The sequence below is a fragment of the Chiloscyllium plagiosum genome, chromosome 15 (assembly GCF_004010195.1).
Source record: "Chiloscyllium plagiosum isolate BGI_BamShark_2017 chromosome 15, ASM401019v2, whole genome shotgun sequence".
NCBI classification, from domain to species: domain Eukaryota; kingdom Metazoa; phylum Chordata; class Chondrichthyes; order Orectolobiformes; family Hemiscylliidae; genus Chiloscyllium; species Chiloscyllium plagiosum.
The window spans coordinates 31,538,426-31,551,763 of record NC_057724.1 but is presented as its reverse complement, the minus strand read 5'-3'; the positions used below and the strand labels follow the sequence as shown (position 1 = coordinate 31,551,763).

General features: G+C 36.6%; 1 protein-coding gene across 1 annotated transcript in view; it reads right to left on the bottom strand.

Moving 5' to 3' along the window:
• Nucleotides 1–8,285: 8,285 nt before the first annotated feature.
• The window catches only part of siah2l (seven in absentia homolog 2 (Drosophila)-like), a 56,412-nt gene continuing 51,359 nt past the window's right edge, over nt 8,286–13,338 (bottom strand). The window contains exon 2 of the mRNA XM_043704638.1: nt 8,286–13,279. Within this exon, the coding sequence (XP_043560573.1) occupies nt 12,728–13,279 (552 nt within the window). The 3' untranslated portion in view covers nt 8,286–12,727. The remainder of the gene's footprint in view (nt 13,280–13,338) is intronic.

Genomic DNA, 13,338 nt, shown 5'->3' with positions numbered 1-13,338 from the left:
CACTTGGCCCATATCCCTCTAAACTCTTCCTATTCATATACTCAGCCAAATGCCTTTTTAAATGCTGTAAATGTACCAGCCTCCACCACTTCCTCTAATAGCTCATTCCATACATGCACCATCGTCTACGTGAAAAAGTTGCTGTTTAGATCCCTTTTGCATTTTTCCCATCTCACCCTAAACCTATGCCTTCTAGTTCTGGATTCCGTCACCTCAGCTTTAATTCTAAAAAGTGCAACTCCCTGAAAGTAGTAAATCAAACAAATCTGAATGACTTTTTCCAACCATATTCATATTTTAACTTTAATTTAGACTGGGTTTGGTTTATTAATGGTTTCATGAATTGGTTCAGACTGTGATTTGGTGAAGATGGTAGTAACTTAAGTCAGTATTTCTATTTTCTCAAAAAAAAAATAGTCCATAAAGGGTTGTAGGAATTAGAAATCAGATGATGGAATTCAAAAATTGATAGTCCATTTTTAATCACTATCATAACAACACATTTAGAGTACTCAATGCAATTTTATCGACACACATTCAAAAAGATTGAAGCTATGAATAAAGTTCAGAGAAAAGCAAAATTGATGGATAGGTAGGTTATTTAATGTATTGAACTATGATTCTAAAATATAGAAAGTGAAAAGAAATTACGAACCCTGAAGGAAAGAAGGGGAATAGATTCCAGCTAAAATAATTAACCTCTCCACAATAATCGTAATGGTATGACTGAGATGTGCCCCCTCATCTTGAAATCTCCCATTCAAGGGAAAAGACAACTACCACTAACTCTATCTATACCACTAATTATTTTATAAATTTCTATTAGGTCACCTCTCAATCTCCCATGTGCCAGTGAAAAACGTCCCAGCCTATCCAGCCTTTCTTTAGAACTCAAACTTTCCATACCTGGCAACATTCTGGTAAATCTCTCCTGAACCCTCCTCAGCTTGATAATATTCTTCCTATAACTGGGTGACCAGAACTGGACACAGTATTCCAGAAGAGGCTTCACCAATGTCCTGTACAACCTCAACATGACTTCCTAACTCCTGTACTCAAAGGACTGAGCAATGAAGGCAAGCGTGCCAAATGCCTTTTTAATCACCCTGTCTATGAGGTACAAACTTAAAGAATTATGTACCAGCACGTCGAGGTCACTCCATTCTAAAACATAACCAAGGCCCAACCATTAATTCTATAAGCCCTAGCCTTGTTTGTTGTGCCAAAATGCAATACCTTGCATTTATCTAGATTGAACTCCATCTGCCATCTTTCAGCCCATTGACCCATTTGATGAAGATCCCTTTGCAATCTTAAAAAACCTTATTCACTGTCTACTATACCACCAATTTTCACAAACTTAATAACCATGCCTTCTATATTCTCATCCAAAGCATTTACATAAATGACAAACAAAAGAGGACCCAGAACTGATCGCTGTGGAACACCAGCCTCCAATCCAAAAATCAACCTTCCACTTTTACTCTCTATCTCCTGCCATTAAGCCAATTATGTATCCAATTGGCAAGCTCACCCTGAATCCCATATGACCTAACTTTACTAATTAGTCTACCATGCGGAACCTTGTCAAAGGATTTATTAAAATCCAAGTAAAATGTCTACTGCACTGCCATGGTAGGGGTGCACTGTACCTACATAAAACAAAATGGCCAACAAACAAAGGCAGTCTGCCCTACCATTAAAACACAACATGGATGACAGGAGATAAACAAAATGAAGAGTCTGTTCCAGCCTTTAAGTAAAGATAACAACAGCATCTTTGAACTGAGCTTCTCCAAGGCCAGCGAATTAGGCTTTTTGTATGTTATGCCTAATTTTGATTCGAGCATGCCTAATACAGACAAGTGACTGATCTCTGGCCCATTAATGAAAGAATAATTATCTCAGTAAAAGGATGAACACCAGGGGCAAGATACGGCTGACTACCTCCCTAAGCAGCTACCAGAACTACAGTTAGACTTACTTTGTAGTCATTAGTTCTTATCAATAGTTCAGAATACTAAAAAAAAGATTCTAGTTAAAGATTCTTCAAAGGTTCATAGGGACTGTTTTCGACATAAAGATAGATGCATATAATCAAAGCTTAACAAAAGTGTTAAAGGAAAAATATTTTGACCTAGCTGCAAAGTTAATTAGCTTTAGGAAACAACTTCTTTTATGCCCCGAACAAAATACATTGTTCACAACCCATTAATCACAAAGTCTTAACAGTAGAAGTAGCTGTATAATGTTACACTTTGTAACTGACTTTATAACATAAATCAATAATTACAAATCTTATAGCAACTAGTTAAAACTGTCTTTTATATTTTCACATATATATTTAGGACATTGGGAAATATAAGTAGAATAACTGAAGTTGATTAAGGCAGCACATGGGACACAATGAATAACAGAATTCAAATTGTCCTTAGAGATAACCCTGCCTGAGACAGAACCAAAGGAGTATGGCTCATAACTTTGGAAAGCGAATGAATAGGATGCATAGAAAGATCCCAAGAGATTATAGCATCTGTTTAAACACCATGGGATCCTGGGGTTGTCCATAGGGATGCCCATCATTGGTTAGGTATCACTTGGGATTGGATATACAAAGAAAGAGGGAGGGACATAGTGATCAGGTTATGTATGATTATTAACAAAGTGTATTAAAAATACTGCCTTTTATTGTAAAATCAGAGAGTGTGTCATAGATCTTTCTTCAAATCTGATCGAAAGATTAAGGGAAAAATTGCTTTCTCACATCGAGGCCAGATTCGGAGGAGATGTCTTGGCCTTCTCCCTGCATCAACCAGTTTCTACTTTAATAAGAGTCTTCCACTTGCCAGAGTTCTGCCTGCCTCCTGAGTCTTCAATCTCAATCAGGGGAAAAACTCCATTGCCATAGACAATAGTTTTGGGAACGTCCTCAAAAAACTCAATCAAGTTTGAGTTGATTTTCCTCACATAAAACCATGCTATCCCTAACCAATTTTTGCCAAAATGTCCATATATCTTATTTCTTATAATCAACTCCAACAATTTACACAAAACAAAAGTCAGGCTCATAGGTCTATAGTTCCCTGCTTTCTCCTTACAACCTTTTTTTAAACAAAAGTACATTAGCCACCCTCAATTGTCAGGCACCTCACCCATAGTTATAGATAGTGCTAATATTTCTGCAAGGGATCTCACAATTTCCTCCCCTATATCCCACGATATTCTGGGATACAATAGATCAGGTCCTGGAGAATTATCTCCTTTCTATTCTTTTAGACCTTCCGAATCTACTCTTCAGTAATGTGAACTGCTTTTAAAACATCAAAGCTTATTTCTATGCATTCACTAGATTCCATTTCTTTCTCCACAGTAAAAACTGACGTGAAACACTTAGTAGCTCTCCCATCTCCTGGTTTTTACACAAAGATAATCTCTTTGATCTTTAAAAGGGCCTACCCTCTCTTTAGTTACCCTCTTGTTCTTAATGTATTTGTAGAATCTCTTTGGATTATCCTTAACCTTATCTGCATATGTTCTCATATCCCCTCTTTGCCTCCCTGATTTCATCAAGAATGCCCCTACATTCTTTATATTAAGAGATTCAATTGAATCAAGTTTGCTATATCTAAAATAAGATTCATTTTTATTCTTGACTAGAAACTCTATCATTTCTCATTCATTATTCCTTAATCTTATCAGACATACCCTTCACTCTAATGTTTATGTATGATTCCACGTAATGGAGAGTCACCATCCCGACCCCTCCCAATTTCCATTGACTCCAATTTTGCTATGGCACTTTGATGCCACAAATGTTGCATTGATGTCAAGGTCAGTCACTCTCACCTCACGTTAAGCTCCTTTATTCAGCCCAAAGCTGTAGTGAGATCAGGAGTTGAGTGACTCTCAGAGAAGCAAAGCTGCATGTTAATGAGCACGTTATTGCTATGTAAGTTCCATCTGACAGCACTATTGATGATAACACAATCCAACACTTTGCTGATCATTGAGAGTAGATTGAAGAGACATTAATTGGCTGGGTTGGATTTGGTCTTTTTTAAAAAATCTGTGGACAATGTTCTGTATTGTTGGGTAATGCCAGTGTTGTTGTTAGATTAGATTAGATTAGATTAGATTAGATTACAGTGTGGAAACAGGCCCTTCGGCCCAACAAGTCCACACCGACCCACCGAAGCGCAACCCACCCATACCCCTACATTTACCCCTTACCTAACACTACGGGCAATTTAGTATGGCCAATTCACCTGACCCTGCACATCTTTGGATGGTGGGAGGAAACCGGAGCACCCGGAGGAAACCCACGCAGACACGGGGAGAACATGCAAACTCCACACAGTCTGAGGCGGGAATTGAACTCCACACAGCCTGAGGCGGGAATTGAACCCGGGTCTCTGGCGCTGTGAGGCAGCAGTGCTAACCATTGTGCCACCGTAGTACAACAGCTTAGCTTGAGGAACAGCTGGTTCCTGAGACAGTTCTTCAGTGCCATTCCTAAATTATCAGCATTGTTCTTACCAATATCTATGTCCATAGCTGTTTCTTGACATCATATGGAATGAATCAAATTGCCTGAAGACTGGCAGTGTTATGCTGGAACCTCAGGAAGGGCTGAGACTAATCATCCACTCTGTACTTTGACTGAAGATTGTTGCAAATTGTTTAGCATTGTCCTTTGCACTGATGTGCTAGACCCTCCTATATCAATAGGTTGTTCAACTGTCCATCATACACTAGGGTTTAGCTCTGATTCACCGGTTGTGGGATCACATGTCTATTGTACGATGCTTCCACTATCTAGCTTACCAGTAGTGATGCTTTGTAGCTTTCCCAAGTTGGAGCTACATTTACACAGATGCTTGCTGCTGCTCCTGGTGCTATATCACATTCTCTTCAGTGAACCAGTGTTGATCCCTTGATCATGATGGAGCAGAAAATGTATCAAATCATGAGGTTACAGTTTATGTTTGAAAACAATCCTGCTGCCGCTGAGGCTAATGGTACTTCATGGATTAAGTTGCTAATGCTAGTCAAATCTATCCCAGATGGCAAGATGCTACTGCCACACAACGCATGCTTTGCAATTACTTGTAGTTCAAGACAGACTATTTTGGAAGCAGCAAAAGATACAAGGCTTCTGGGAGACAGCATTGGAGTAGCATTAGTTTTGGATGCAAAAAGGATGTTTCTCATGTGGGTGAGTCAGCACTAGAGGGCACTGTTATAAAATTAGGAATTACCCATTAGGGCAGGTGAGCATTTTTTTGTGTTGTGCAACCTTGCCTCAGAGTCTGGTGGTGGCTGGATTGTGTTTTTTAAAAGCAAAAGGTACATAGATTGCTGTTAGGCAAGGGAATTAAAAGTTAGAGAGTGGATAAGAAGAATGTGGAGTTCAAAACAAACACATCAGCGACAATACAAGCAAACAACCACAGACGCTGGAAATCTGAAACAAATAAATTGCTGGAGAAATTCAGAACTGAAGGGTCACGTCACTTGAAACATTAACTGATTTCTCTCCACGGATACTGCTTACCTGCTGACCTTTTCCAAAATATCAGCCACGGTGTTATTGAATGGCTGAACAGGCTCAAGGAGCAAGATGACCTACTTCTGTTCCAATTTCCAAGATGGGTACCAGAGCCATGCTGGAGTGTTGTTGGGATATTTTAATAAGCATAACCTCGAAGCTACAGTTGTATCCGGAATTGCAAGATTGGATAGGCAGAAGCTCTTTTCTTTGGAAAACAGGTCCAGGGGTGACATTAAACAACATTTCCACTTAAAGGGGCATCTAAAATTTAAAGAGGCACCAGGAACTCCAATTGGGATTTCAGAAATATGATGCTGACCTAGAAAGTGGTCAGAATGTGGAATTTCATATTACATGGAGTACCATAGATGAAACAAATATATTTAAGGAGGTTAATGATAAATGAATAGATTATGCTAATAGGGTCAGTTAAATAGTGAGGAAGAAGGTTTATGGGGAGGCTAAGTATTGACAGAGGCCATATGTGCCAAACAACCTGTGTTACAAACTCTATATGATGTGCAATATTCTGTAGTAGCATAGTGTTCCAGATTTCTGGTCTAAACTTCAAGTGGTAAAGTGAAATCATACCGGCAATATTAATGGAACCCTATTGAAAATAAATCTTAAGGTTTCTAGCAGTACTGTTTTCATTTAACAAATCAAAAAGCTTCATCAAAATGAATTCAAGAGGGGAAAAATAGTAATTGTAAAATTGCAAATCAATTTGCTGTACAAAGAAAATAATTCACTTCCAAATTAAATATTGTATGCAGACAAAGTAGATTTATTACTGAATGCTTGGTATTTTAAATTCTGAGCTTAAAAATGTGTTGCTGGAAAAGCGCAGCAGGTCAGGCAGCATCAAAGGAGAAGGAGAATTTTAAATTCTGAAGCTGCTATAAGTATAGGAAGATAAAAGTTTATTGTTTTCTCAAATAATGCACCAAGCTTAGAATTCTAGTATGGCACATCAGTGATATAAATTCAAAGGCCAGAATTATGCAAATCTATCAAATGAAGGGAATTAATCAGAATGACTAAAACTTAATAAATAATGATTGGAATGCCTAGGTTTATATTAAATACCATCTTAGAAGCAAATAATGCAGAATTTAAAATTAAATCAGTCATGGCAAAAAAATTTAAATAAATCATTAATCTACAACTGTTTTAAGATATCAATTCTACTGTGTCTGTGGAATCTGGCTTTAAAACCAGACAGTATCTGTTAATACTCCCTTTGCAAAAGTATGTAATTATCCATTTCATTATTATCCTTCAAGGTAGTTTATGGAAGAGTACAACATACTCTTTTTTTTAATTCAAATACCATATTGTCAGTGGAAGACTAATTCATTCGTTCTTACTATCTTTTCATTAAGCTCAAGAAAATGCTGGCATCGTTACGTCAAATATTTAAAAAGTTAAATTGTAACTAAATTTCATAATAAGCAAGCAATATATAATCTATGAACAGCAAACATTATGTAGTTTAAAAGATAATGAGTCCATGAATTTTACTTAGTAATTTGGTTCCAGAGCTTGAACGTACTCAGCATTTTCCTAAGGCCCAGGAGAATTGACATTTCGGGCATAAGCCCTTCTTCAGGAAAAGATTCTCCTGCACCTCAAATGCTGCCTGGCCTGCTGTGTTTTTCCAGCACCACATTTTTCAACTCTGGTCTCCAGCATCTGCAGTCCTCACTTTCTCCCATTTTCCTAAGGCCAGCTAGTTTGCTAACATGCTTCCAACAAAGTTATGGCAGAAGGGTGAGATCAACCTCCAGGAAATAACAGAGTATTTTATAACTTCCAGACAATGAATGATTGGAGTCCTATGATAACTGCAAGTGAAGGCTTGAGTACAGGAAGACAGGTTCTGGGTATGAACAACTGGGCAATAGAAAGGGCTTCAACTTCAGTGTGAACAGCTCTTATAAACAGTGTGTGCAGATGCTTTTTCCAGGTTGCTAGTAGTTATGAAAGATCAGTTTTCCGTTCTGGGAATCACTGACAACTGGGAGACAGTTGGCAGCCCTTGGTAGCATCTACAAACAGAAAAAGAATATTTCAGGTATATTCTATCAGAAAATCAATATTTTCCTTTACAGATTCTGCTCAATGATGAGTGTTTCACCCTTTGCTGTTTTTGTTTCAAGATTTACAGACTCAGATTCTTTCTTTAAAAAAAAATCATACAGCATACTATTAGCCTTGCTTCCTGAATCGCCTGTGCTACTGTGGACCCTCTTGTTCCAGCTTAATACCAGTAAATTTAGATAGCTGACCAAGTATGTAAATATTTTTGAAATATCAATTAATCTTAATTTCAACTCAACATGTACTTCAGCATCACAGCAAGTATTATCCTACCTTGTAAATTAATATATTTTCTGCACAGTCAACTGAATAGCAACCAGAAATAGGTCCCCAGAGAAATTATGCCCTTTTTCTCAAGCATCAAGGCAAACTGTTGCACCTTTACCAAAAAGATTATAAAAAAGTTAAAAGATGACTCTATGACTCTAATACAAGTTCCTTTGGTTAATATTGCTTGGTTAATATGACTTGGTTACTGTATGGATAAATTTGCTAAGCAACCTGCAAACTCTCCTGAACTAACTTTATCCCCTTAAAAATTGTCAACATATTAAGAAAAAGTAGAAATTTTCAATAAGAAACTAAGGATTTATGTTAAAACTGAGTACAATGAAGAAATAAAAACACAATATCATTGTAAGTTGTTTTAATTTATTGCAATTTGGATACAGAGCAAAAAGGAAATAGGTTATTTATACTAATACAGAATAATTTTCCTGATTAAAAAGAGTGGTCACTTCAAAACTAAAGTTTTACTGCATTTTAACAGCCATTTGTGATAAGAATTAAACAATTTTTTAAACAGAGAAATATTTGTTCTTTCAGTACAACAAAACATACACAAAGAAAACACAGCACAGAAACACAAATATATAAAACAAAACAGAAAATCTTGTACAATACAAATGTTAACACCTGCTCAACAGGAAATCCACAGTATCCAAATTTGAATTCAAAAATGCACATTAGCATAATTACCAAAAGTAATTTTTAAAAAAACTCATACAGTATAAACTACCATGTTTGACAAAATTCAAAGCAACAGTCACCCTATTGGGTTTTTATTTGATTAAATTTATTGAATGCACTGCTGAAAGAGTATAAAAGATGACTGCATTAAGCACACACTCATTTCTATGCTTTTACTTTGATTAAGTTCAGCTGCAGCTTTCTAAAAATGGCTGAACTATACAGGTCACCCATATGTCTCAGCATGTTAGTACACCAAAATTGAGCACTGATTTACCAACTGGTCTCTTGGATCAAGCAAGAGGCTATACTTACTATTAAATATTTAATCTGGTTTGTTTTAGTAAGGAAGATTAATTAAAAGGTATAACAGATCCATTCAAAGCTTAGCTGGATTCTTCTTGATCAGTGCCAGAAGGGTAGATTCACTTAACTTTAAAAGGACACCATTCTTTAAATGAAGGTGTATTTCAAGTATTGAGTCAAGTTAAATCATACAACTGGTTAGGAGCTGTGGAAAGGGGTAAATTAGAGATAGAGTGTTCTGTCTGAAACACACTTGTTCTTTTTGTCCTTGAAGACTATTTCTTGGGTAGGTTGTTATTAACAGATGATATATCATTATGTCATGATGTGCTATTCAGAAATATGCTAGATGGAAAGTTGAAGAACTAAGATAAACATCCCTTTGATTACCTTGGAAATTAATCAACTGTCAGATAACAAACTACATTAATATTTTAACATTGAAAATTCATAGGAAGAATGGATTTTTTAAAAATTGCCCTAAAAGCAGTTTATTGAAACCTCTGGAAAAAATCTATTAAAAATAATCATGCCTGTGCAGGTTGCATTCTGCAAAACTGCATACAGAAAAACATGCTCCAAAAATGAAGAGTGGGAAATTCACATTACGAGGCACCAAGTGGAGAATGAAAAACATAGTATTTTTCAATCAAAAAAAATTTTCATATCATTATGTAAAAAAAAAACTCATTATACGTGAAAAGGGTTAAAGAACAGACCAGGCATGGCGCAGAACACCTCTAACAAAATGCAGTTATGCTATTATTAAGAAACAAAATTTGAAGATGTATGAATTATTGCTATTTGCTGTCCTGGAGATACCTCGGATATCTTAAACAGGTCTCGCAGCAAATACTGCACAGACTTCTCTTTGGTGATTGTACTTTCACCATCACATCAACCTCAGCCCACCCATTATTCAATTGCACATCCAATCTTTCTCTTTGCAAACTCCCACATCAAACTGGAAAATGACTGCAGCAATATTCAAAGCAAAATTGGTACATCAGCCATAATTGCAAAAAAGGCTAAAGAACTATAAATTTTGCTGCTCTGTTTATGGATCGCTGACAAGACCAGATACTTAGATCTTTCCTTAAAATTAATATCAAACTTCTGAAGGAAGAATACAAGTTATAAGTAGATATTGATGACATAACAGGAACACTTACAAGAGTACATAAATTTTAATGCTTTAACTATAAATCACATTTTTGAATTTTCTTGCAGAACTGTCATTCTTGGTAGCTGGACTGGCTTCAATGCAGACACTACATATATGTCTACAAAAGCAAGGCCTTCATTATTAACTAGACGCTGGAATTTTGTTCTTACAAGATGTGGGGACCTACGCAAAGAATATCTCAAAATGGATGCTGCTTTCTACTATTTCTGTCAAATGTTGTATATGTATCTGAAGATGGACTCAATTAAAATCGATGAGAAACAAAGGATAGGGAATCAGGCAGGAAATTCAAAGATTAACTGTAAAAATATTAAATGAAATTTGCATGATTATGGTATATTCATGCAGCTATTTATGGTAGGATTAATATGGTTGTTAAAGTAAGCTAAGTGAAGATGCTTCTGGGTATATTTGTGTATTATTAGTTTCACAAAAAAAAATCTTGAATTGGTCCAAACATCTGTCACTTACTTCAAAAGCCACAGGACATTTCCAAGCACTCACCTAGAAATACTTGCTTAAGCGATTTACCATCCCTTTACTGCAGGGATGCAAAAGGCAGGAATGCTGCTAGGTCTTCTACTGAAATATTTTCAATATTCCAAGTTACCATAGTGCAAGGATGACAAAGTCTCAGAGGTTTACATCAATGATGTTGAACCATGAAATTTGTCTGAACCAAAATGCCTTAAATTTCAGATTCTAATTGCATTTTCACATTAATTTATATTCTGTGAGAGAGGGATTGGTCAGTATGAAGTTCCTACCTGTATTAAATGTAAAGTGTCAGCATGGAAAGGTGTTAAATTTTTAAAACTAATCTTAAATCAGACTTGCAAACTATCTGCTGTTGAAATAGTCACCAGATAAAGGCATACCCTAGATAAGTCTAAATTCTTTAATTGGGAGATGGCAATTCATCATTGGATACACTACTCATAATATAGCAAAGAAAGTCTTACTTTTAAAAGAAAAATGTAAACACGCTGCTCTGGCGAGCAGGTAGCCAACACCTTAAAACGAACAGTAATAGGAATCAGTAATTGCTTTTAAATCTGAATTAAGGGTTTTCTGAAATTTAGGTGATGAACTATGAATAGCAACAGGTATTTGTGAAAACTGATGTAACTGGATCCACTGTCTATAAAAACTGCACCCATAGTGACTTGGGGCATGTAACGGAGTTGGATCCACAAGCTTTTTAATAATCTGTATGAGATAATAAAAAGCACAACTATATGGGAGACAGGAAGAGAGCAAAGAGGAAAACGATAGCAGATAAAACAAACTGAAGTCATGTGTGTTCCAGATTGAAATTTTTAGAAGTATACAATCATCCCACTGGATGCTGCATATTATGAAACGCTGTTTTTAAATCAATGATAGGTAGGGTGGAGGGACAGGACTGGAAAGACAATTTCCTTTACTGCCACTCCATGCCTTGCTTACTTTCACAAAAATAATTGAAAATGACCAAACACTTCGATAAATTATATGTTTGCGAATCTTATGATGTCCTTAGTTCTTTAGTATTCTGCTAGCACATTGGTTAAATTCTAATCTAACTTGAAAATTTCTTTTAAACAACGTTTTGTTCAATATCATTTAGAAGTCAGCAAGCTCATTATAGCTAACAGTTGTAATTCATTAATAAATACTGACTGGCTCTACACAATTATTCTAGCATTTCATGTTTTAAAGAAATTAATGTTATTATTGAATCAGTGAACCTAGCTGTGCAGTTCAATACAAAGCTAGCCAATGTACCCATTGTACACTTTCTGGAGTAAAGCAACTTCTCTTGTTCAGGATACAAATAATAAACAGATGACTCAAAATATGAGCCTGCTGTCAACATTTACACATTTGATTAGACAATTTAGTAGCAAAGAATTTGAATAGAACTTAATCCAATACAAATAGGTGCATACAGATATATTAGGGATTATAACAGTGGACGATGCTGATACTAGATTTATCCATGACTGCTTTAAGTATAAGGGAACCCACATTTCTACTCTGCAACTTTGTTCCCAACATTTTACCTAAAAAAAAATTGCAACAAAACCCATCTGTCATGGCAACAAAGAATAACTTCATGCCATGGTCCTTCACCATTATTGATCTTCATAAATAACTATTCAGATACTGTTCTCCTGAAGCATATTTAAGATAGGCACAAGCATCTACTGGCTTTGCATTTTTAAGTACTGATGTGGCGCATAATGTAGTTCTATACACTGGACCCGTATACAAATACATCTTGAATAATTTGCCTCAAATAATTTGAACTTGCATTTCACACAGAAGGAAAAGATTATTCTTTACAAAAAAGATTGTATCACTTTTCCTTTATAAAACAGCTGCAATAACTTGGATTTGTTTTGGTGTTTTTGTTTCCATCTTCTTTTAGTCAGGCTTGGAACCACGTGCTGAGCATGCCTTCGTTACATTCCAACACATGCACGCATGGAGCAGTCAAATGGGCTAGCACCAATTACACAGGCAAGGTGCTGAAAAGTATATAGAACTGCATTCTTTTGCCTACTGCATCCACTGAATTGAAAACATTCAATTGTTACGTGTACACTGCTGTATTACAACAATGCAATTCAGCACATTGAGATCGTAACATTAATGCCCAAGTTCCCATGATCTGCAAAAAGATGAGCTATGGAGGTATCAAAGACTAAGCAATCACTATTCATGATTGCTGCTGCAACTCCATCATGGATAGACCTCGGTGTGGCCTCCCACGTGAGGCGTCTGCGGTTTCCATTCAGTTCCAATCTGTAGGCAAAGTTTTCAGCTTGCTTACGTGTGCCTATTAGAAGAACAATGGCAAAGAACTGTTGATGGCCTTCATACTTCTCTTGTTTCTCAAGCACCAGCATGAAGTGGTGACCAAAGCAGGACTGCATCATAACCCAATCCACCGCACCAGGAAGATTGATATCAGTTGCCAGAAATACTATGTCCTCCCCTTGCAGAGTTGTAATGCTTTTGTGTGTATGCATGAGGTGAGGCATGACTGCTTCCAACGATCCTTGCCATTTGCAGGATGCTCCTGGACAAGGGCACATGTACGGCCGAAACTCACACACCTCTTCATGTTCTGGCTTTTCTGTGTGGTGCAGCGACAAGAGACAGCCAGCTGAAGCATACTGTATTTGGGAAAGGAGATGGTGGGGAGGGGGGGACAAAAGACGGGAAGAAGGAGAAA